Source organism: Mesoplodon densirostris, chromosome 17 (genome assembly GCF_025265405.1).
Source record: "Mesoplodon densirostris isolate mMesDen1 chromosome 17, mMesDen1 primary haplotype, whole genome shotgun sequence".
In the NCBI taxonomy this organism is placed as follows: Eukaryota; Metazoa; Chordata; class Mammalia; order Artiodactyla; family Ziphiidae; genus Mesoplodon; species Mesoplodon densirostris.
Genome location: NC_082677.1, coordinates 15,129,154 through 15,153,776, shown reverse-complemented (window position 1 = coordinate 15,153,776; position 24,623 = coordinate 15,129,154). Strand labels below are relative to the sequence as shown.

The following is a 24,623-nucleotide window of genomic DNA, read 5'->3' as shown; positions in this document are numbered from 1 at the left end:
GCAGAACACTCTGACATAAATCACAGCAGTATCTTTTTGGATCTATTCCTGGAGTAATGAAAATAAAAACAAAAATAAACAGATGGGACCTAATTAAACTTAAAAGCTCTTGCACAGCAAAGGAAACCATAAACAAAACAAAAAGACAACCTACAAAATGGGAGAAAATATTTGTAAATGAAGTGACTGACAAGGATTAATCTTCAAAATATACAAACACCTCATGCAGCTCTATATCAAAAAAACAACGACCCAATAAAAAAATGGACAGAAGATCTAAATAGACATTTCTCCAAAGAATACATACAGATGGCCAAAAAGCACATGAAAAGATGCTTAACATCACTAATTACTAAAGAAATGCAAATCAAAACTAAAATGAGGTATCACCTCACACCGGTCATAATGGCCATCACCAAAAAGCTTACAAACAATAAATGCTGGAGAGGGTGTGGAGAAAAGGGAATCCTCCTGCACTGTTGGTGGGAATGTAAACTGATACAGCCACTATAGAGAACAGTATGGAGGTTCCTTAAAAAACTAAAAACAGAACTACCATATGATCCAGCAATTCTACTCCTGGGCATATATCCAGAGAAAACCAAATCAGAAAGATACATGCACCCCAATGTTCACAGCAGCACTATTTACAATAGCCAAGACATGGAAGCAACCTAAATATCCATCAACAGAGGAATGGATAAAGAAGATGTGGTAAATATATACAATGGAATATTACTCAGCCATAAAAAAGAATGAAATAATGCCATTTGCAGCAACACAGAGGGACCTAGAGATTATCATAAGTGAAGTCAGACAGAGAAAGACAAATATCATATGATATCACTTATATGTGGAATCTTTAAAAAATGATACAAATGAACTTATTTACAAAACAGAAACAGACTCACAGACTTTGAGAACAAACTTATAGTTTCCAAAGGGGAAACATGGTGGGGGGGGATAAATCAGGAGTTTGGGATTAACATATATAACATATATATAAAATAGATAATCAACAAGGATGTACTAAATAGCACAGGGAACTCTACTCAATATTCTTTAATAACCTATATGGGAAAAGAATCTGAAAAGGAATGGATATATGTATAACTGAATCACTTAACTGTGCACCTGGAACACAACATTGTAAATCAACTATATTCCAATATAAAATAAAAAATTTTTAAATGTTTTAAAAAAAAGTGTTTTGAAACCATAAAAAAAGTTACAATGAACTAATAGTTATAGAAACTGAGGTCAAACATTACTACAGGCAAACCTTGTTTTATTGCACTTCGCTTTATTACTCTTTGAAGATACTGCATTTTTAAAATTTCTTTTTCTTTTTATTTTTTTAACACCTTTATTGGAGTACAATTGCTTTACAATGGTGTGTTAGTTTCTGCTTTATAACAAAGTTGAAGGTTTGTGGCAACCCTGAGTTGTCAGAGGATGGTTAGCATTTTTTCAGCAATAAAGTATTTTTAAATTAAGGTAGGTACGTTCTTTTTGGGACATAACACTCACTATTGCACAGACTACAGTATAGTGTGAACATAGCTTTATATGCACTGGGAAACCAAAAAATTTGTAAGATGGTCTGGAACCGAACCTCAAATATTTGACGTGTGCTTGCATAAAGCCAAGGGCTGCCTACCATCCCGGTCCCGATTTCCTATCCCTGGTGGTCTGGCCTTGGTGCCTCGGGTGGATGTGAAGTGGGTGCCCAGGGCTGAGCTGGCCCGTTACACAGCCGGGCCTCAGAAGAGCTGGCTTGGAGCAGGCCTTCTTTCAGGAGGAAGACACTGCCTGCAGTGTGGCCTTCCTTTCGATTTTGAAGAATGATGCGTCAGACGGTCACCAGGAGAGCCAGCTCCACAACTGTACCGCACGCGGCTTTCTAGGGGTGGGAAGTGTCCGATGCCATCCCCTCCATCCTTTCCCCTTCACTCCTACTTAAACTGTTTGTCAAAACCAAAGCTTAGGGTTTCCCTGGTGGCCCAGTGGTTGACAGCCCGCCTGCCAATGCAGGGGACACGGGTTCGTGCCCCGGTCTGGGAAGATCCCACATGCCGCAGAGCGGCTGGGCCCGTGAGCCATGGCTGCTGAGCCTGCATGTCCGGAGCCTGTGCTCCGCAACGGGAGAGGCCACAACAGTGAGAGGCCCGCGTACCGCAAAAAAAACAAAAAAACAAAAAAACCCAAAGCTTAAAGGATTTGTCTCTTGGCCAGTCTGCAGATCCATACTTGGCCTCCCTCTGGGACTCTCTGTCAACCTGTTGACAGGCCGTAGTCCATCAGGGTCATTGAGCAGGGTTTGCCAATCTTGCTGGAACAAAGGTGGCATCGATAGATGCAGACGGCTGTTTCATCCAAGAGGCAGTAACGCCTGAACAAACCCCAAGCATGCTGATACAGGGCAACACAGCGGCAAGTCGGATCTGCAGTGGACTTTGGCTTTCTAATAAATACTTTCAGCTACCAGTGCATGAGATGAGGGACATGGGCCCCAGGCTGTGCCTACAGTAGAAACGTTTAGAACTGGATCTCAAACGGCAGTCGGCGTAGGATGGGATCTTTTAAGAATCAACTGTTTCGTCACCCACTCAACAAACATGTTCCTAAACAGTCCTGCTGTGTCAGAGCCCGTCCAGCCAAAGGTGAAAAGAGAGCACTACTCAGGGAGTGTTCAAACCGAGAATATTTACTCTATCACTGCAGAAATTCATAACAGGGGATCACAAGCAGTTCTTTCCTTTCCCTGCTTCTGTGTAATTATTAATCTTTTCTCTAGACCTGACCCCTACAAAGTGCTCCAGAGCCCCGCCTGTGGTCTTGTGGGAAGAATGCTGGATTGGGGGAGAAGACACAGGCTGCAGTCCCAGCCTTGTCACTTATTAACCCAGTGATCTTCAGCGCGTCAGTATCTGTACCAGAGTTTCCCCATCTATAAAACGGATACCATCACCTGCCTGGATCCTCGCGCAGGACCGCGGTGAGGGCTAAGGAAGCATGACGTGCACGTCAGAGCTTCGTAAGCTCTCAGGCAGCATTTGCTCACTGGTAATGAGCAACCACTGCTCTGCAGGATGAAAAAGCTGCAGCCCCCCTCCTGTCCCCCACGTTCAAAAAAGACGAGGGTGCTGGGTTAGGCCGAGTGAAAGAGGAAGCTTTCTTCACTGCAGGACCTGCTCCAGAATCTCCTGTGGTTGCTCCATTTCCCTGTCCTTCTCCAAGGATGCTGAAGGAGACCTAAACTCCAGGTCTCCTCAGCTAGGAAGTCTCTCACTCCAGTGGAAAGAGCTACAGTCACTGCAGTGTCCTTCCCGTCCGTCTCTACCACAGGACACCACGTTCTCCTGGTTTCTCTGCTAACTTTGGGATGTTTTTGTTCTTCTTTCTCTAATTGCTTTAGGCGCAAGGTTAGGTTGTTTATTCGAGAAGTTTCCTGTTTCTTAAGGTGGGATTGTATTGCTATAAACTTCCCTCTTAGAACTGCTTTTGCTGCATCCCATAGGTTTTGGGTCGTCGTGTCTCCATTGTCATTTGTTTCTAGGTATTTTTTAATTTCCTCTTTGATTTCTTCAGTGATCACTTCGTTGTTAAGTAGTGTATTGTTTAGCCTCCATGTGTTTGTATTTTTTACAGCTCTTTTCCTGTAATTGATATCTAGTCTCATAGCATTGTGGTCAGAAAAGATACTTGATACAATTTCAATTTTCTTAAATTTACCAAGGCTTAATTTGTGACCCAAGATATGATCTATCCTGGAGAATGTTCCATGAGCACTTGAGAAAAATGTGTATTCTGTTATTTTTGGATGGAATGTCCTATAAATATCAATTAAGTCCATCTTGTTTAATGTATCATTTAAAGCTTGTGTTTCCTTATTTATTTTCATTTTGGATGATCTGTCCATTGGTGAAAGTGGGGTGTTAAAGTCCCCTACTATGATTGTGTTACTGTCAATTTCTCCTTTTATGGCTGTTAGTATTTGCCTTATGTATTGAGGTGCTCCTATGTTGGGTGCATAAATATTTACAATTGTTATATCTTCTTCTTGGATCGATCCCTTGATCATTATGTAGTGTCCTTCTTTGTCTCTTCTAGTAGTCTTTATTTTAAAGTCTATTTTGTCTGATAGGAGAATTGCTACTCCAGCTTTCTTTTGGTTTCCATTTGCATGGAATATCTTTTTCCATCCCCTTACTTTCAGTCTGTATGTGTCTCTAGGTCTGAAGTGGGTCTCTTGTAGACAGCATATATATGGGTCTTGTTTTTGTATCCATTCAGCCAATCTGTGTGTTTTGGTGGGAGCATTTAGTCCATTTACATTTAAGGTAATTATCGATATGTATGTTCCTATTCCCATTTTCTTAATTGTTTTGGGTTCGTTATTGTAGGTCTTTTCCTTCTGTTGTGTTTCTTGCCTAGAGAAGTTCCTTTAGCATTTGTTGTAAAGCTGGCTTGGTGGTGCTGAACTCTCTCAGCTTTTGCTTGTCTGTAAACGTTTTAATTTCTTCATCAAATCTGAATGAGATCCTTGCTGGGTAGAGTAATCTTGGTTGCAGGTTTTTCTCCTTCATCACTTTAATTATGTCCTGCCACTCCCTTCTGGCTTGTAGAGTTTCTGCTGAGAGATCAGCTGTTATCCTGATGGGGATTCCCTTGTGTGTTATTTGTTGTTTTTGCCTTGCTGCTTTTAATATGATTTCTTTGTGTAATTTTTGACAGTTTGATTAAAATGTGTCTTGGCGTATTTCTCCTTGGATTTATTCTGTATGGGACTCTCTGTGCCTCCTGGACTTGATTAACTATTTCCTTTCCCATATTAGGGAAACCATTCTCCTGGTTTCTCTTCTGCTTATTTCTTTACTTCCTCTTTTTCCTGACCCCTCCCTGCTGGAGGGTCCTAGGATCTGTGCTCAGTCCTATAAACACTGTCTCCCTGGGGGATTTCATCCAGTCCCAAGCCTTTAAAAAACAAGTTCCATCTATCAAGATGGGGTTCCTGCTATAAACAGGCACATCTCCAGGCACCCCCAAAGACTTCTGTACAAAAGGAACCTACTTTAGCCATGTGGGACCTGTATTTGCAATAGGGTCTTGAATTCCCACCAAAACAACAGGCAAGACTGCCCTCTGCAACTACAAAGCTGATAACAATCATTTTAAATGATTTAAAGTAAATCAATGGGGACTTCCCTGATGGCACAGTGGTTAAGCATCCACACGCCAATGCAGGGGACACGGGTTTGAGCCCTGGTCGGGGAAGATCCCACATGCCACGGAGCAACTAAGCCCGCGGGCCACAACTACTGAGCCCATGTGCTACAACTCCTGAAGCCCACACGCCTAGAGCCCGTGCTCCGCAACAAGAGAAGCCACCACAATGAGAAGCCTGCGCACCACAACGAAGAGTAGCCCCCGCTCGCCACAACTAGAGAAAGCCCGCGTGCAGCAAAGACCCAATGCAGCCAAAAATAAGTCAATAATTTTTTTTAAAAGAGTGAAAACTTATAAAATAAATCAATGTTCAAAGGAGCAAAGGCTAAACATCCCAGTGGTTTCCGAATTCCTTTTAGTCTCGGTATAACAAATACCCAAGGGATGACCAAATACACACCCAAGTCTGATGTTTGGGGCAGACTCAACCAATGAAACAGTAGGTTCACCTGCATCTTCTCAGATGCTCTGACCCTTCCTAAAATTCCAAGGTCTTCCTCAAACCTATTTGGCTCTTCCAATACTCTGCATTCTGCTGATGACGGGGAACCCAAAACTTGGGTCACAAGTTGCATCTATGGTTTAAGGTCTGCACTTCTGCCCAGTGAAGTAGCAGCAACAGCAGCATTTGACCAGCATCTTCCCCAAGTATCATATGGTATCACTGATAGTTGGAATTTACTGTTGAACAATGGCACAAGTGAACTTACTTACAGAACAGGAGCAGACTCACAGATCTCAAAATCACATTTCGGGTTACCAAAGAGGAAACATGGGGGGAGGGGATACATTAGGAGAGCGGGATGAACATAAACACACTACTATAAATAAAACAGATAACCAACAAGGACCTACCGTATAGCACAGGGAACTCCACTCAATATTCTGTAATAACCTCTATGGGAAAATAAACCGAAAAAGAATGGAGATATATGGGCCTCCCTGGTGGCGCAAGTGGTTGGGAGTCCGCCTGCCGATGCAGGGGATACGGGTTCGTGCCCCGGTCTGGGAGGATCCCATATGCCGCGGGGCGGCTGGGCCCGTGAGCCATGGCCGCTGAGCCTGCGCGTCCGGAGCCTGCGCGTCCGGAGCCTGTGCTCCGCAACGGGGGAGGCCGCAACAGTGAGAGGCCCGCATACCGCAAAAAAAAAAAAAAAAAAAGAATGGAGATATATATATATATATGTCTAACTGATTCACTTTGCTGTACACCTGAAACTAACACAACATTGTAAATCAACTATACTCCAATGAAAAAAAGAAAAATAATAATACGAAAAAGAAAAATAATTTTTAAAAAAAGAAAGCAAAGCATCTTCCTGAAGAATGGAAGGAACGTGAGGGTGGTTGTTTCTACGCGGTGGATGATGGGCAACCTTCCTTTTGCATAACACATGTGCGTCTTCCCAGTTTTCTATGATGGCAATATATGACTTCTTAATCAAAGAAAGTAGTTATTGTAAAAAAGGAAATGTTCTTCTCCGTAAGGTCTCATAAAAATCCTGACTACACAAGTGTTGTTTCTCAAACAAAGAGGTCTCAGTGACCTCAACTCACCTCAGCTTTGCCTGCTTTTCCAATCCAACCACTTTCCGTACCACCTGCTGGCAGAATCCGTAGCACATGAAGAGGACGGAGTTCTCGGCGATGTTGGCAATCAGCGCTGGGCTGGTCCCCTTGTAGAAGCCCCGGAAGCCCACCTGGGAGTAGGTCTTCAGGCAGCAGTCAGTGAGGCCCCTGTACAGGTCGGGGAACGTCTGCATCTTCACTTTCATGGTGTCGAAGGGCTGTCCGGTGAGTACACATGCTGTGCCCCCTGCAACCAGGACAAGAGTCCTTGTCCAGCACCAGTCTACAGCCACGTGGTAGAGTGCGGCCTCGAGGACCCACGGAGAGGAGGGACAGGCAGCCCATCGCAGGGCTTACCTCTGGGTCACTTCATTTTGACCTCCTCCCCCCCAAACCTTCTAGCTCAGTCCAATAAAACTTCTAGGGGTCCTTCATGTGTCTAGCACCCCGCTCCAGCCCTGAAGGAGCTCACACTCGGTACAGGAGAGGACGTGGGTTTGACAGTCAAAGCCACCGGATGTGAAGGTGTGACGTGCGTCCAGGAGCATCGGTCAGAGGGACCTGGGCTCAAAGCCTGACTCTGCTGTGAAATCCTGGCTAAGTGATGTGACCTCTGAGCCTCGATTCCCTATCGGGTTAGCGTGAGGATTAAGATAAGGCTCTAACGTATTGGCTGCTACACAACAAGTGGCTCATTTACAGTGGTTAACTGTGTTTGTGTGTGCGTCCTCATAAAAGGAAGGGGAAGGGAAGAGTCTGGTGTTAATCACTCTTTTGCTTGATGCCCAGTGGTCCTAATGACTATCAGGGAACTAACAGAGGAACAGGCCACAGATAAAGAAAACAAAGGGTCTAATCAGTCCCTGAAGAGATAAATGTTTGACCCTATGGGAAAACCTCTTATTTGGACTCTACCAATTAATGATTTATATTCAGACAGGAAATGGATTGAAACTTACCTCTGCTTAGCATACATCATATATTTATATGCTTTTATACAATAAAAGTATTGAATTGCATTCAATTACTTCGATAAAAATTCTGAATGTAAGGAAAAGAATGAACTATTAAACCCTGTAATATCTCCAGACCCTGAACTGGGTCAGCATTTGGGGAACTGTCTGTCACTGGTGAATGCTTCCACCTCCCCTTGGGCCTGGGACGTCCCCTGCTTGTGTCAGGAAACACAGCCATTGGATGAGGTTATTAAAACCTCAGCAAAATTGAAGAGAAGGCTTACATAAAATATTTCAGAAATGCAGTTTCATAACTTAGACATAACACAGTTACTCCAATGAAGTTGTGGAAAGTAGAGATGGAGGGAGGGCTGTTAAGAATAACTCCCAATTAATTATTGGTAGATGGACGTTTCCAAAGAGTCTGAAAACTGATCTCTTAAGCAAGCACAAGTGTGATCTCCATGATCCTTTCACCACTGTCCCTTTCTTCGAGGACAGCAATGACATATTTCTGCTTTGTTTTGCCACACTGTCCCCAGTGCTGAATTAGTGGGATATGAGTTAATAAGATGTTACCATAATTAAGAGTTGTTCTCTCCCAGGTACTGAGGGGCTAGAATGAAATAAGATCTTGCTTATGTCAAAAATAATCATTCCGGGGCCTCCCTGGTGGCGCAAGTGGTTGAGAGTCCGCCTGCCGATGCAGGGGATACGGGTTCGTGCCCCGGTCTGGGAGGATCCCATATGCCGCGGAGCGGCTGGGCCCGTGAGCCATGGCCGCTGAGCCTGCGCGTCCGGAGCCTGCGCGTCCGGAGCCTGTGCTCCGCAACGGGGGAGGCCACAACAGTGAGAGGCCCGCATACCGCAAAAAAAAAAAAAAAAAAAAAAAAAAAAAAATAATCATTCCGGGCTTCCCTGGTGGCGCAGTGGTTGAGGGTCCGCCTGCCGATGCAGGGGACACGGGTTCGTGCCCCAGTCCAGGAGGATCCCACATGCCGCGGAGCGGCTGGGCCCGTGTGCCATGGCCGCTGAGCCTGTGCGTCCGGAGCCTGTGCTCCACAACGGGAGAGACCACAGCAGTGAGAGGCCCGCATACCGCAAAAAAAAAAAATAATAATAATAATAATAATAATAATAATCATTCCGGGGCTTCCCTGGTGGCGCAGTGGTTGAGAGTCCGCCTGCCGAGGCAGGGGACGCGGGTTTGTGCCCCAGTCCGGGAAGATCCCACATGCCGCGGAGCAGCTGGACCCGTGAGCCATGGCTGCTGGGCCTGCGCGTCTGGAGCCTGTGCTCTGCAACAGGAGAGGCTACAACAGTGAGAGGCCCGCGTACCGCAAAACGAAACAAAATCATTCCAAAAGAAGAGGTGAATGTCAGAATTTTTAAAGTGGGTTCATAATTTTGACAACCTAGATGCATTTTAAGTCTATCACAACAGATCCTACAGTCTATCTTTGATAGAAGACTGAAGGATATAAAATTCCAAAAGCTGAGCATCCCTCATGGGGGAAAATGCCCTTCTATTGCAGAGACACAAACAGCCCAGGCATTCCCGGGAGGGTAAGAGGATGCCAACGGCAGGCAAGTGGGTCCACTGTTGCCAAAGTCAGCATCCTCTGCAGTATGGCACTGGGGGAGCGGGGAGTGGTGAAGGGGTCGGGGATGGTGCACAGGGCCTGGGGGGCTTGATTCCACGGCAGGGTGAGGGGCTGACCCAAAGGCACTCAGCACGTAAGAGGCTGTGGGGCGGATTCCAGGCAGCCCTTGGCTCCCCTGCTCCTTGTCGTCTCTGACCTGGGAGCGCCCTCGCCTGAACTTTCTATCAGTGTCTGCAGACTTCCTCATGAGCCTACTTTGGCCGATTTCTGGTTCATGGCAAAATACTTCGATCTTCCCTGAACCCATGATTTCTTTTTTACAATTAAGACGACGACAGGGGACTTCCCTGGTGGCGCAGTGATTAAGACTCCACGCTCCCAACGCAGGGAGCCCAGGTTCAATCCCTGGTCCGGGAACTAGATCCCACATACACGGTGCAACTAAGAGTTCGCATGCCACAACTAAGGAGCCCGTGAGCCGCAACTAAGACCCAATGCAACCAAATATATAAATAAATAAATAAAAAGACGACAACAGGATGAGAGAAGGCAGCTCTGACTGCTCTTGATCTGTTGACCCAGGAGGTCCCACCAGATGAAAGGACAATGGGCAACCCGCTCCCCTGGCCTCTCCACTCCAAGGAGTGGTGACCCAATATAAGAATTGGTGAGGGAGGCAAGGGTAAGCAAGCAAGGGTCTTCATCCGCGAAGTATGAGCATTCCAGTGCTCCTCCAGCCCTAGAATCATCCAGGAATCTGGAGAACCAAGTAACCACCCAGGCCCTTCCAAGTCTGTCACTTGCCTCAGGCTGAATAAAGGTGACCTTTCTAAAGAGTGGCTGCGGTGGCAGGTGCTGCCCAGAACTCGATGGTGCCTAGTGGGGCCGGAGTCTGCCCCAGCACTCGCCCCGCCCACCACTCCCCGGCCAATCCTGGGGCCCCTCCTTTCAGGGCTTTAAGACACAGTCAAAACCCATTCTCGGGCTTCCCTGGTGGCACAGTGGTTGAGAGTCCGCCTGCCGATGCAGGGGACACGGGTTCGTGCCCCGGTCCGGGAAGATCCCACATGCCGCGGAGCGGCTGGGCCCGTGAGCCATGGCCGCTGAGCTTGCGTGTCCGGAGCCCGTGCTCCGCAACGGGAGAGGCCACAACAGTGACAGGCCCCGCGTACCGCAAAAAAAAAAACCACAAAAAAGTCAGCCTGATTTACCAAAGACATTTCTAAGGGTATCCTTTCTCTCCCCCAGCAGTAGTAAGGGCAGTGCCTGGGATTTCCCTGGAGGGATGGCACAGTGTTATTTTTGTACTCTAAGGCCTCTGAAGACTGCCAGGCTTGGGGTGGAATCCTGCATATCCCAGCCACATGGCAATGGACGAGTGGCTTCAGCTCTGAGCTGTGATGTGTTCCAGCTGTCACCCGGGGACACTCCCACACCATACCCTGACTCATAGCTCTAATACAGCGGGAACTACTCTACCTTCTGCTGTGTTTGCAACACAGTATTACACTTCTATTAAGTGGATTCATTCCAGGGTTAAAGCATGTCGCTTCTGGAGCTACAAAAGCAATGTCTTCACCAGAGCTCACTTGCAGAAGGTATTGGCGCAGCAAAGGACAGGTTTTCTCTGGGATTACCTGCGGCCCCCGCCGTGAGGTCAATGGCAGCTTGGATGGCAGGACTGGATTTCATGTTTGCCCACTCCTCTGCTGGGCTCCGTGGAGGGCAACTCTCACAAGCTTACGATGGGCACCTCATATCCCTAGGAGGAGGCAAGAGTTCACCATCAGTCAGGCCTCTGCAGCCCCCGTCTCTAGGCCTTAGCTACTGGACTTGAACTTCAGGGAACCGGGAAACTGGCTCTACATTGCTCCAAAGGAGGGGGCTCGAGTTGTGAGAGCAGTTTAGTGATGAGCCTCCCCTTCTCCCTGCCCACCACCTCCCCTTAAATAGCACACAGGTCAAGAACCTTGCTCACGTATCACTGCTACAGCCACAGGTGAGGGCACTTCAACCAACCTTTCTGAAACCCTCAAGAAACGAATGCCAAATAAGCAAGCCAACCGGACATCCCAAGCCCCATCAAACCAGTTTTTCAGAGGCCTAAGTTAAACCATCAATCCACTGGGCTCTGTTCCAAATTCAGACAGCTGCCTGAGACCCTAAGAGAAGGTCACAAAACAGTAGCTCTGGGGCTTCCCTGGTGGCGCAGTGGTTGAGAGTCTGCCTGCCGATGCAGGGGACACGGGTTCGTGCCCTGGTCTGGGAAGATCCCACATGCCGCGGAGCGGCTAGGCCCGTGAGCCATGGCTGCTGAGCCTGTGCATCCAGAGCCTGTGCTCCGCAACGGGAGAGGCCACAACAGTGAGAGGCCCGTGTACCGCAAAAAAAAAAAAAAAAAAAAAACACAGTAGCTCTGGAAAGGAATGGGTTAGGAGCTCTGCCAAGTGACACACGCCTGGGTCTGAATGCCTGCTCTGCCACTGGTATGGTGGCCCTTTGGGCCCCTAAAGCTGGAGGTCCCCGTCTATACAAGGTGAAAAATAAAAGTACTATCATTATAATAGGAGGGCAATCAAATAGCCACATCGGACAAATACGATGATGAACTGTGAACACGCACCAGGAGTTCTTAGAACAACTACAAAGCACAGCACCAATCATTACTATCATCATAGGCCTCCCAGAGCCTCTCAACCATAAATGTGCACACGAATCACCTGGGAACCTTGTTAAAAGGCCAATTCTGATGCGAGTGGCTTCAAGTGGGACCAGAAATGCTGCCTGCCTTCCCTTGCTCCCAGGTGAAGTTGATAATGCCTGGCTAGTAACCATATTTTGAGAAGCAACACCTGGGTCCATTGCGCCCCAAACTGGCTTGATAAGAATCACCTGGGACACTTGTTAAACATTCCAATAACCAGGCTGCTCTCCTGGAAATGTTGATTCAGCAGGTTTGAGCTGGAGCCTAAAAGTTTGGGAAAACCAGAGTCTACTCCTCTACCTTTAGACAAAAATCAACCATTGGCAAGGCATGGACTTAATAAATATTGACTAGAAAAGGAGAGGTGCTTCATTCACACAGAATATTAAAATAACCAATACAGAAACCAATTCTGTATGATTTTCAAACTATGTCACTGACTTACGCCTGAATAACAAGGAATGCCTTTTATCCATCACACTGAAGACCTGTGTGATCCCAGTCAGGACACCTCTCAGAGGAGGGGGTGGGCAGGCTGGATGACCAACGAATACCAACATCTTCCTAATCAGCAGCAGCGGAGAATAATTTTAGCCACGAAGAAGTTTTTTAACCACTTGAAGCATGTTGTCAATGACTAGACACCAAGAATCTTTACAAAAAATGTTAAAATCAGCAACAACGAAAGAACACTACTTAATAAAGCAACTAAAATTAGACATACAATTAGATGTACAAAACACTGACTTTATGTTACTGATAGGCCTGGAGAGTCAGTACCAATTACTAAGGTTGATAAGACAGTGACCATCTAATATCTAGAGAAGGATATCAGGATCCTAACCCAATCTCTTCCTTTTCCAGTGGAAAGCTGAGTCCAGAGGAAGACAAGGACTTGTCCAAGGTCATACAACAAGTCCGTAGCAGAGACAGGATTCAACTCAAGTCTTGCCTTTTGGGTCTGTTCCTATCAAGCAGAGTATTCCCACCTGGCCAAAAAGAGAAAACAGAACACCCAACCAGGGCTTCCCAGGTGGCGCAGTGGTTGAGAGTCCGCCTGCCGATGCAGGGGATGCGGGTTCGTGCCCTGGTCCGGGAAAATCCCACATGCCGCGGAGCGGCTGGGCCCGTGAGCCATGGCTGCTGGGCCTGCGGGTCCGACCGCAAAAAAAAAAAACAAAAACAAAAACAGCCAACCCTGCATTTTAGAGGAAAATGGAGACAAGCGGGGAAAGGAGTCACAGACAGGGCACATCCAATGCAGCTCATTCCCTTGGGGGGCGGACATTTCTTTCTTAGAAGAGGCACAGCAGATGGTACTGTGTCGTTAATGCGAATTCAACCCTCTTAGGCAAGTCAAACAAACACATCAACTCCTACAAATAACTACTTGTAGAATTATTAGAACAGTTAACAGTCCTAACAGATTAACTCAGAAGGGGCATCTGTTTCAAATTACGCGTAGCTTTGGCTTGAAGGAGGCATGGGGCGTGGAGGCAGCCAGACTGATCAACTTGCGTTAATTAAACCGATTCGTGAGCCTTCGGTACCAACTGGAAGAGAAAAACGGAATCCTTTCAGCGTCCCTTTACCCTTCCTTCAAACTACACCGGAGTCTGACTCCAGAAGAAACAGCGCCGACCATGTATCTTTTCCATTCCTTCGGGAAATTAACTTGTGTGGGAGAATCCGAGGAGGCCGCATTCCCCACTAGGTAACACGAATTGCTCCGGGAAGATTCCAGCTCCAAGGCCGAAGCTGGCGCCCGCCATCCGAGCACCCAGAGCTGGTGGGGCCCACGGGCGCTGGGATGCAAACCAGTCTCGCCGCTCAGCAGCTGGCTCGGGAGCTCCTGCTCCGAGGCTCGGGATCCTGATCCGCACAAGGGGCAGCTTAGGGAGACGACTACCAACTTTGTTGCCTTCCCGGCCCTAAACGTTCGCTGACTCTGCCACAACAACCTGCGAGGGTCTCCCATTCATAAGCGCCTCCGCCCTCCCTGCCCGGCGCGGAGCTGGCGTGACACGACGACCGGGCAAATGCGGGCAACCTTTCCCGGGACGTGACCACTGCGCGCAGGAGGCGGCGGGGCCCGAGAGTCTCCGGAGAATCCCGGGCAAAGCGCGGGAAGGCGGCGCCCGCGGGTCCCCGGGCACTTGTGTGGCGCGGCGGGCCCGGGACCCCGGATCTTCACCCCGCCTCCCGGGAGGGTCACGCCGCCCGGGCGCGGAGGCCGGCGGGCCCGCTCGCCCGCTCCTTCTCCCTCCCCTCCTCCCGGCCGGTTCCCTGCAGCCCGCGAGCGCCCGGCTGGGTTGCGCTCACCGCCGCGCCGACTGGCCACGTCCTACTCGCGCTCCGCCGCCCGCTCTCGACTCTGACTCGGCGGCGGGGGCGGCCGCTTAACACCCACGTCGGCTACAGGCCGGCCCTCCGCCCCGCCTCCCGCGCCGGACTGCCGCCAGTGGGCGGCCCCACGGGCTCAGGAGCGCCCCCTGCGGCCGAGACGGGCTGCGCGGGGCCGGGGCCCGGGCCGGGGCCGGGGCGCCTCCCGCCCGCCCGCCGGGGAAGCGGAAGTCGGCGCGGTGCGGCGGCGCGCTCGGGCCGGGGGGCGCGCCGGGAGCGGGAGGGGCTGGCGGGGCCGGCGGGGCCGGGGGGAGGGCTGGGAGCCGCGGCCTCCATGTCGTTTTCCTGCCGCTCGGTTCCCGGAGGCCCTAGGTGAGCTCGTCTCTAGTTCGACCTCGGGGTGGGGGGGGGGCGGGGGTTGTCCGGAGTGAGGACGAGGGACTGAAGTCTTCAGGCTGGTTAGCTTTGCAGGAACTCGGGGCTCAAGGCCTTAATTTTAAATTATAATTGAGTGCGAAAGTACTGGAAAGGTAGTGATGAAAAATAAATTTGCTTATTGCTGGTAAAAACAAACCCCCAAACATTTCCCATTCCGCCCTCCGCGAGGACATCCGTCTCCACCGATGACATTTCGGAAGGCACACCCACCAATGAAAACTGTAACTCTAAATGTCCTTTTAGTTTCCAATGAATTATAGCCTAGTTCTATGGCTCTCTGGAATTTTATTAGAAAGCACAATTGGAGGAGTCTGTTGTGCACCGGGAGTAAAGGAATTTTCTCTAGTGCCCCAGGCAAAGACGCGCACAGCTGGAAGGGTCTTGGTCTATTACTGACAGCTGCTGGATGTTAACAGCCGCGGCCTTCGGAGTGCTTTGGTTCAAACCTCATGGATTTATTTTCCTTTTCTACACCGCGTTTTCTTCCTTAAACCGTGCTATCGTTTTCTTTTACAATTTTCTGCCCCGTTTGGATGTGGTGTTAGACTACGGCCAATGTAACTTAAGTGATTTTGGGTGAGGACCAGTGACAAATACTTGAGGTGACTTGTGTTAGTCCTTAAACAAGGGTGCCGAGCTGAATAGACGTTGGGGGAGGGGGGACAGGGGGAGGTGCTGTGAAGGTTCAGAGCTACTGATAAACAAGGGCCCTCCTCAACCCAGCCCAAACCGTCTTCAGCTGCGCTTTAGAACTCAAGCTTCCGGCACATAATTTAATTACAGAAGCAAGCCAGGGCGTTTGAGTGACTTGCCCAAAGTGACATGTAACATAACAAGTGGGAAGCAGATCAGGACAGAACCTGCGGTATAACGTCCTATAGGACTAGGACTTTCAGTATCACCTGGCGCAGTGGCTTTTGCAAACCAGAAAGATGAGGCCCAAAGGAGCTAATTAGGACAGGCTTAGATCTCCTATTACAGATTAGAAAGAGCTGGACTTGGAGCCAGGCCACTTGTGTTAAAATCTCTGTGAACTTTAGTGAGTCATTTAACCCTTTGAAACCCCAGCCATCACGTAACAGCATCTTGGCCTCCTCCGCACCCCCCTGCGGTGGGAGCCTTGGGGGCAATCCAGCATGGGGGCAGGGGAGGGCGCTGCTACTCCAGATCTGGGCCTCCCTGAGTCATCAGCTCCCGCCTGATACTTTGTCCTTTCTGGTTTTAGCACCTTCCTCTCCTACCATCACAAGGGCTGTCCCAAACTCTCATCACTCTCTGCAAGCCTTTTACATTTCTTCTCTCCCTCGCCTCCTCTAAACAACCCTCAGCCTCAGTTCTGTAAACTAAGAAGCAATTAGGAAGCTTCCGTGCAACTCTTTAACCCCTAATCTGCAAAGTTGCCTTTTTGCACAAACTTTCTTCTCTGCCTGCTGTCTTGCTTGCTGTACCCCCATGGCTGGCCATGATGCTGGTGAAGAAACTGAGGCTTAAAGAGGTCAAGTGACTTGCCCAATGTGCTGGTTAATGATACTAAAAGGAGAAATAATTTCACCACTTGAAGCTTTTGGGCCCTGATACCATGTGGGTGTGTTTTAACAAAGTGTTAATTGGAGTGGCAGATAATTCGAAAACATAAATTACTAAGGGGAGAGCTGGGACTCAGCCAAGTTCATGTTGTTATCTGCTACACTGTACATTAATACCTCCCAGAAGGCTTCCTCTTAAAAGCAAGAGGGTTGCAGGAACCAGAAGTTCTTTCTCCTGGAATAGATCTCTCTCCATAATATTTTATAAAATAACCTCAACTGCTTAAAATCCCTCACAGCAGTGGCCCTATCTGCTATCTTTGCTTTAGGAATAGAGAAATATGTAGATGTAGAAAAGCTTAACATCTCACAGGAGCTCAGGGAATGGATTGGAAAACCAGCTGGTTGGCATTAAATCATGAAAGTATCCATGCAAGCTTTGTCCTAAGGGTAATTCCCCAGCAACCCAATGGCCTCTTGAGAACAGAGTTTTAGAGTCATGCATCACTGCTCTCCATAGAGGTTAGTCAACCCAATGGTATTTCAGATCCAGGTTCAAAAGAGCAAATAAGTCAATGCACTGACCTCTTTGCTTGAGGCATCTGTTTGCTGAACTTGGGATTGCACAATCCAGGAACATCAGTGAGGCTGGCTCTGGGATGAGAGGGCAGGTATGACGCAGGTCAGAGGTGAGGGGACAGACAGAGTGGTTACATGGAAAAGGGACCTTTTGCTGTTTCAACAGAATTTCACAATGTGCTGGTTAATGATACTAAAAGGAGAAATCATTTCACCACTTGAAGTCTTTGGGCCCTGATACCATGTAGTTGTGTTTTAACAAAGTGTTAATTGGAGTCACAAATAATTCAAAAATATAAATTATCTCTGATTCAAGGGTACTTTTAGTTAATGAGAAAGAAGAAAAAAAATGCTTTGATTACACTATTTCAACTCCCATTGAATATTCTTGGCTGCTGATGTAACTTATTGAAAACTCCCTCAAGGTTTTTTGGAATCAGGTAGAGTTTGTATTTGAAATAAACATGGGTTTGGATTTCTGTCTTTCAATGTGGAATAAGGGGGTAATTCGTGTCCCATGAAAGAGTTGTTAGGGCCATGTTTTAAAGGGGGACAATTTCTTTTGTCTTTTCCTTGTCAGCTTTTTAATGGTACAAGCAAAAATAAGAAAAAGAAAGTCAGCAGAGGTGCATGTTTTATGAGCCTTAAGTTTGAATTTGTAAAATATATGTTAAAAATAAAAGATAATTTATAACACAAAGAATTAGGAGAAGTGCCCATAAATAGTTAAACTTTAATGGGTTATCAATAAGAGGAAATATTATGCCATAATTTAAAAAATCATATTCTCATATCATATGTTTTAGTACATATTTGGCTGCAAGTAAGAGAATGTCCAACTGTCAGTATATTTATTTTGAATATAAAAATATATCTAGAAGTAGGAAGTTCCAGGGTTGATTAATTTAGTAGCTCAAAAGTGTCTGGGTTCCCTTCTCTGTGATTCTCTTCGCTTTTCCTCATGACCACAAAATGGCTGCCACAGCTCTACCGATCACATTCTCACATGCGACATCCAAAGGCAGGAAGCATTCTCCTATACTAACTTTTTATCAGAGAAAAATATTTTCCTAGAAGCCCTCTGTCAAACTTCTCCTTATATTTCATTGGCCCAGAACTGGGTCTCATGCTCCCCCAAACATAAACATTGGGAAGAGAATGAAGTTAACATGATTGGTTTAGAACAGGGGTCAGCAAACTTCTTCTGAAAAGGACCAGCTAGGAAATATTTTAGGTTTTGCAGGGCATACAATCTCTTGCCTCTATTCAACTCTGCTGTTGTAAAGCAACAGCCATAGATGCTGCCAACAGATAAGTGTGGTTGTGTTCTAATAAAACTTTATGAACACCGAAATTTGAATTTCATATACTTTTTACCTGTCACAAAATATTATTCTTCTTTTAACTTCTTTCAGCCATTTAAAACTGTAAAAATCAAAAACAGAAACAAGCAATAAAAACCATTTTGTATGGTTCGTGGCCATACAAAAATAAGTGGCAGTCCAGATTTGGCTACCAGGCCATGATTTGTCAACCTCTGGTTTATCCTCTTGGGAAAAAGGAGAGACCCACCTTCCCAGAGACATCACCACTGCAGACCTTAAAAATAATAAAATAAAATAAAGCAGGGTTCTATTAGGCAATCAAGAAGGTCCTCTGCCATATATTTAGGATATGGAAGAATGCTCAGGATATAAATTGTAGAAAGCAGATTACATGTCAACATGGACTGGATGATCCCAACTAATTCTGCCTGTTGAAATCCCTGCTTTTCACCAAGACCTATATTAGACATGGCTCCTCAAATGCCTTTCCTGGTCCCTGGTCCTCCTAAACAAATTAGATCACTGCTTCCTATCAAACTTTCCTAACAAATTTTTATTTAGCACGGATCATGTGCTAGGCTCTTTGTCAACCCAAACTGAGTGCTGGAAATACAGAATGAAAGAGACAATGGCTAGCCTTAAAGAGACCTCAGTCTAAGCAGAGGAGGAAGAAACAAATAATTATAATTCAGGGAGAGCATGCAGCAAGAGGGGTATGGGTAGTGTAGCATCTCGGAGAAGGACATGAATAAAAGATGGAAAAGAGGGTTTCAGGGGAGGCCCCTAGGAGACCCCTGTATCAAGGTGGGTTCTGAAAGACAGAAGTGGCCCTTTCTTAAGAGGATGAAAGTCTGTTGACGTACCACCCAGGGCTCTTAGCTGCAATCAACAGAAGCTAACTCTGGCTGATGGAGCACAAAAGCAGCTGGTTAAAAGGATGCTGGGTGACTCTCACCACCGCTGAGTAGGGAGATGGTACTTCCTGAAGAACTTGAAACAAGTCCGCAAACCCACTGCAGAGCTGGCCATCCGTGGAACCCATGCTGCAGCTCCTTCCGAGCTCCAGATGTTATAGTTTGTACCACTGTCCCATTTGTGCTAGGGCCTCAGCCTTGTAGCTACTGCTCTTCCAAAGCCAGGCACCTTCGTTCCCAGCTCTGCCTAGTAAATCACTGCCATGCCATGTTCACTGCCTTGTGTTTCTCATTCCAAATTGATGTCTCCTGTAGATGCAGCTGATGGTTGGAGCCTGGGCCACGTGCCTGGACGCTGATCTGTAAAGGGGGGTGCTGGGAGTGTGGGGTTTCTGGCTTCTGTCTTGGAGAGGAAGGACTCGCTTGTTAGGAAGTTCCCTGAATGTAGGTAGGGTTTTCAGACAATTTTAAGCAGCCAGAAAACATGACACATGCCCACTCCAGATGGGCCAAGCATTCCTGTGTGGGGAAACGGCACGTCTGAAGGCACAGCGGTATGAAGCAGGACGGCGTGTTTGGGGAGCTATAGCAGTTTGGCTCTGCTGGAGTATAAAGCAGGGAGTGCTGGCAGGTGGGGCTTGGAGGTGGAAGCAGCCACCTGCAGAGTTCTCAGGGCCGCTGTTCTCTAATCTACTCAGTGTCCCCAGCTAAGGCACAGAAGCTGTGATTTACACCTTGCCTGGCCCAGGGCTTTGGCCATGGTGGGTTTTAGTCACTATCTGTTGATATGAATCATTATAATAAATCTGTAGGATTGCATCATTGTTGTAAAATTTACCAGTATGAAAGTTGCCGGTGTATACAGTTCTTTCTTTTGTGTGTGTGTGTGCTTGTGTACACCTGTGTCTTTGCCCACAACTGGGTCTATCTCCAACGGATACTCTTCTAAAGGCTAATTTGCTTTCAGTACGAGAAGTATTCAATTACTGACTTTTAGAGCCGCATCGGTATTCTTTGATAATGCCTTCATTTGAATGTAAGATCAAAACCTTTTTTTTTTTTTTTTTTTTTTTTTGCGGTCCGCGGGCCTCTCACTGTTGTGCCCTCTCCCGCTGCGGAGCACAGGCTCCAGATGCGCAGGCTCAGCGGCCATGGCTCACGGGCCCAGCCACTCTGCGGCACGTGGGATCTTCCCAGACCGGGGCACGAACCCGTGTCCCCTGCATCGGCAGGCGGACTCTCAACCACTGCGCCACCAGGGAAACCCCAAAACCATATTTAAAAAGTCATAAAATATGGCTTGAGAAATAGAATGAACAATAATCCATCTCATAGTAAAATAAATGGAAAACATTATCAAACTTGCAAATCGTTCACACTTACCAAATTAATAATCCAAAGTAAGCAGTGCAAGCATTTTATATTTTTTTAAACAAAATAACTGTAAAGGCCATTTCTTTTTGCCTTTATTTTTTCTATTTCGATTATTAAAATCTGCAAAATCTACTTATCATTGGTTCTATTATCTTCAAAATACAAACATATCAAAAGTATCTGGTGAGTAAATTTTCTCCTGTAGGTTCCCCTTGTCCTTTCTCATCTTCACATCTACAGCAATCAGGTATATGCCTTCAAGTTTTCCGAGGCAACAAGCATTAAATTCAGCTTGAACTATCAAAGAAGTGCCGCCATCAGCTCGGGGACTTAATATATAGTATCTTCACAGTCAGATCTGGGGGAACAGTTCCTAGTTTGGTCACTATTAACCAGAGCAGGCCAGGTGACACAAATGATGGCAGGACAGTTGCCTTGGTACCTGTCATGCTACGCATCAAGCCCACAGTCCTTAAATCTTTCTTCTTCTCTCACGTATTGGGTGGGCCAAAAGTTTCCTTCGTTTTTTTACGTAAGATGACTCTAGTAGCACTTAGATGTCTTTAACTTCATTCAAAACAATTTTGTTAGATTGTATGTGACAGCTGTCATATCAGTGTGTATTTAAAAAAAGACATCTAGGGCTTCCCTGGTGGTGCAGTGGTTGAGAGTCCGCCTGCCGATGAAGGGGACACGAGTTTGTGCCCCGGTCCGGGAAGATCCCACATGCCGCGGAGCGGCTGGGCCCGTGAGCCGTGGCCGCTGAGCCTGCGTGTCCGGAACCTGTACTCTGTAACTGGAGAGACCACAACAGTGAGAGGCCCGCGTACCGCAAAAAAACAAAACAAAACAAAAACCTCAAAATTGGTGAATTTTTGTGTAGCCATTTTGTGTGTGTGTGTAGCCATTTTAATATTGGACATAGAAAGGAAAAAAGCCACATTTTCGGCATATTATGCTTTATTATTTCAAGAAAGGTGAAAACGCAACTGAAACCCACAAAAAGATTTGCGTAGTGTATGGAGAAGTTGCTGTTGACTGATCGAACGTGTCAAAAGTGGTTTGCGAAGTTTTGTGCTGGAGATTTGTCGCTGGACGATGCTCCATGGTTGGGTAGACCAATTGCAGTTAATAGCGATCAAATTGAAACAATAATTGAGAACAATCAACGTTATACCACACAGGAGATAGCTGACATACTCAAAATATCCAAATCAAACATTGAAAATCATTTGCACCAGCTTGGTTATGTGAATCACTTTGATGTTTGGGTTCCAATAAGTTCGGCGAAAAAAACCTTCTTAATCGTATTTCTGCATGCGATTCTCTTCTCAAACGTAAGGAAAATGTTCCATTTTAAAAACAAATTGTGACGGGCGATGAAAAGTGGAAACTGTACAACAATGTGGAATGGAAGAGATCGTGGGGCAAGTGAAATGAACCACCACCAACCACACCAAAGGCTGGTCTTCATCCAAAGAAGGTGATGCTGTGTACATGGTGGGATTGGAAGGGAGTCCTCTATTATGAGCTCCTTCCAGAAAACCAAACGATTAATTCCAACAAGTACTGCTCCCAGTTAGTCCAATTGAGAGCAGCACTCGACGAAAAGCATCCGGAATTAGTCAACAGAAAACACGTAAATCTTCCATCAGGATAACGCAAGAACGCATGTTTCTTTGATGAGCAGGCAAAAACTGTTACAGCTTGGCTGGCTGGGAAGTTCTGATTCATTCTCTGTATTCACCAGCTGCTGCACCTTCAGATTTCCATTTATTTCAGCCTTTACAAAATTCTCTTAATGGAAAAAATTTCAATTCCCTGGAAGACTATAAAAGGCATCTGGAACAGTTCTTTGCTCAAAAAGATAAAAAGTTTTCAGAAGATGGAATTATGAAGTTGCCTGAAGGATGGCAGAAGGTAGTGGAACAAAAGGGTGAATACGTTGTTCAATAACGTTCTTGGTGAAAACGAAAAATGTGTCTTTTTATGTAAAAAACCGAAGGCACTTTTTGGCCCACCCAATATTTTGTTCACTGTGGTCAGTGGGAGGTTTGAAGTTTGTCTCTATTCTCTTGCGGAGAATCCCCTTCTATGGGCCAAACAAGACAACCAAAGAAGGAAAGCTGTATATTGTATGCCCAGAAGGTTGTGTATATTGATTACTTGTTTATTTATTTTCATATATCCACTCTTTTTTATTTCTTTATTTTTTATTTTTTTTAAAAATGTTTATTTATTTAGCTGTGCCGGGTCTTAGTTGCAGCACGTGGGATCTTCGTTGCCTCATGCGGGATCTTTAGTTGCGGCATGTGGGATCTAGTTCCCTGACCAGGAATCAAACCTGGGCCCCCTGCATTGGGAGTGCAGAGACTTAACCACTGACCACCAGGGAAGTCCCTATCTACTCTTTTTTAGATTTCCTTCCAATTTAGGTCACCAGAGATCGTTGAGTAGAGTTCCCTGTGCTAAACAGCAGGTTCTCATTAGTTATCTATTTTATACATTGTGGTGTATATATGTCAATCCCAATCTCCCAATTCATCCCACCACCAACCCCCTTGATCATTTAATACAGGGTTAAAAATTACACGTGTGATTTAACACCAAAAATATGACGGAGTGCTGGGTAGGATTTTTCTTGTCCAAACTGATGCTAAGATTCAATGCTTAGGGGAAGGGCCTTCTAGAGAGAGCCACCACAAGGGGCTAATAACGCCTCCTTGTAGGGTTAACCGCGAGGTGTCAGACCTGCTGCTTCCTCATCCATCAGCCCGACCCTCCTTGCCCAAGCTCCGCCATCCCAGCCTCCTGCTCCATCACTGGGAGAGGAATTGATTAAGTGCGTGAGGGGAGAGGTTAGTCATGAATCGTAGGCCACCTGGGGGAGAGGGGGCAGGAGGGGGCAGGGCTTGTGTCGAGAAGCCTATTCCTCCCCTGCACAAAATCATCTGGGTCACCAGGACATTGAAAGGAATCCACTTAGCTCTCTCCCAGCTGGCCACTAGTGCACTTACTGTCCAAGCAGAGCTGAGCATGATGAGGAGGTCTTGGAGGAGCTTGTCTTGGGACAGCTGGTGTACAGGGCTCTCATGAACATGAGGACTGGCGTCTCTTGCTCACAGACAGATTCTGAAGGTGGGGAGGCTTGGCCAGCTGGTTTGAAGGAACAGTGGCCTGGGGAAGGGTAGCAGGGTTCTCAGTGGTTCCCATGATTCCCCGTGAAGGAGAATAGTACAGGAAGGGGAGACGGAGGGCTGCCCAGGGAGCCAAAGGAGGTGATACCCCACCAGAAGAGGGCGTTTGGGGGAGAGCTATCAGCAGCAGAAGGAAGCACGGCTGCCGTTCTCTGAGGAGGAGCTTCACCATGGAGAGGGCTGCCGTGACCCTGAACACCATCCATCCCTCAGGAAGCATCCCTTTGCTTCATATACTAACCATATGTCTAAATAGTTAAATGTAAATAAAATCACAAATGAATTAGAATTAAGAACACCAACAACAAAAAAGGCAAGACTGCCGTTTCTATCCCCTTGCTGCCCCGTCCTTGCGGAGCTTGAGAGGAAAGGAAGGAGGAGAGACATTGGGGTTGAAATTGGATTGGACTGAATTTTCATAACCAAAGGATCCAAAAGTTCTGACATTAACCTGACCACCCTATTTTATTTTTTTTTTTAATTTTTATTTATTTATTATTTATTTTTGGCTGCGTTGGGTCTTCGTTGGTGCGCACAGGCTTTCTCTAGTTGCCGCGGGCGGGGGCTACTCTTCGTTGGGGTGCGCGCGCTTCTCATCGCGGTGGCTTCTCTTGTTGCGGAGCACGGGCTCTAGGCACGCAGGCTTCCGTAGTTGTGGCCCACGGGCTCAGTAGTTATGGCTCATGGGCTCTAGAGCGCAGGCTCAGTAGTTGTGGCACGTGGGCTTGGTTGCTCCGCAGCCTGTGGGATCTTCCCGGACCAGGGCTCGAACCCGTGTACTCTGCATTGGCAGGCAGGTTCTTAACCACTGCGCCACCAGGGAAGCCCTGGCCGCCCCCCCCCCATTTTAAAATGCAACTTAGGC

At 46.9% G+C, this 24,623-nt stretch overlaps 1 protein-coding gene across 2 annotated transcripts in view; it reads right to left on the bottom strand.

The window, feature by feature from the left end:
• SLC25A15 (solute carrier family 25 member 15) overlaps positions 1 to 14,446 on the bottom strand; it is a 41,375-nt gene extending 26,929 nt beyond the window's left edge. Inside the window, exons 1-3 of one of the 2 annotated variants that reach the window (XM_060080251.1) lie at positions 14,385 to 14,446; positions 10,996 to 11,120; positions 6,787 to 7,045 (exon numbers count right to left, since the gene is read on the bottom strand). In XM_060080251.1, coding sequence (XP_059936234.1) covers positions 6,787 to 7,045; positions 10,996 to 11,050 — 314 coding nt within the window. In that variant the 5' untranslated portion in view covers positions 11,051 to 11,120; positions 14,385 to 14,446. Of the gene's footprint in view, positions 1 to 6,786; positions 7,046 to 10,995; positions 11,121 to 12,906; positions 14,338 to 14,384 lie in introns of those variants that run through there. The other variant, XM_060080252.1, reaches the window with a different exon arrangement.
• Positions 14,447 to 24,623: the final 10,177 nt, after the last annotated feature.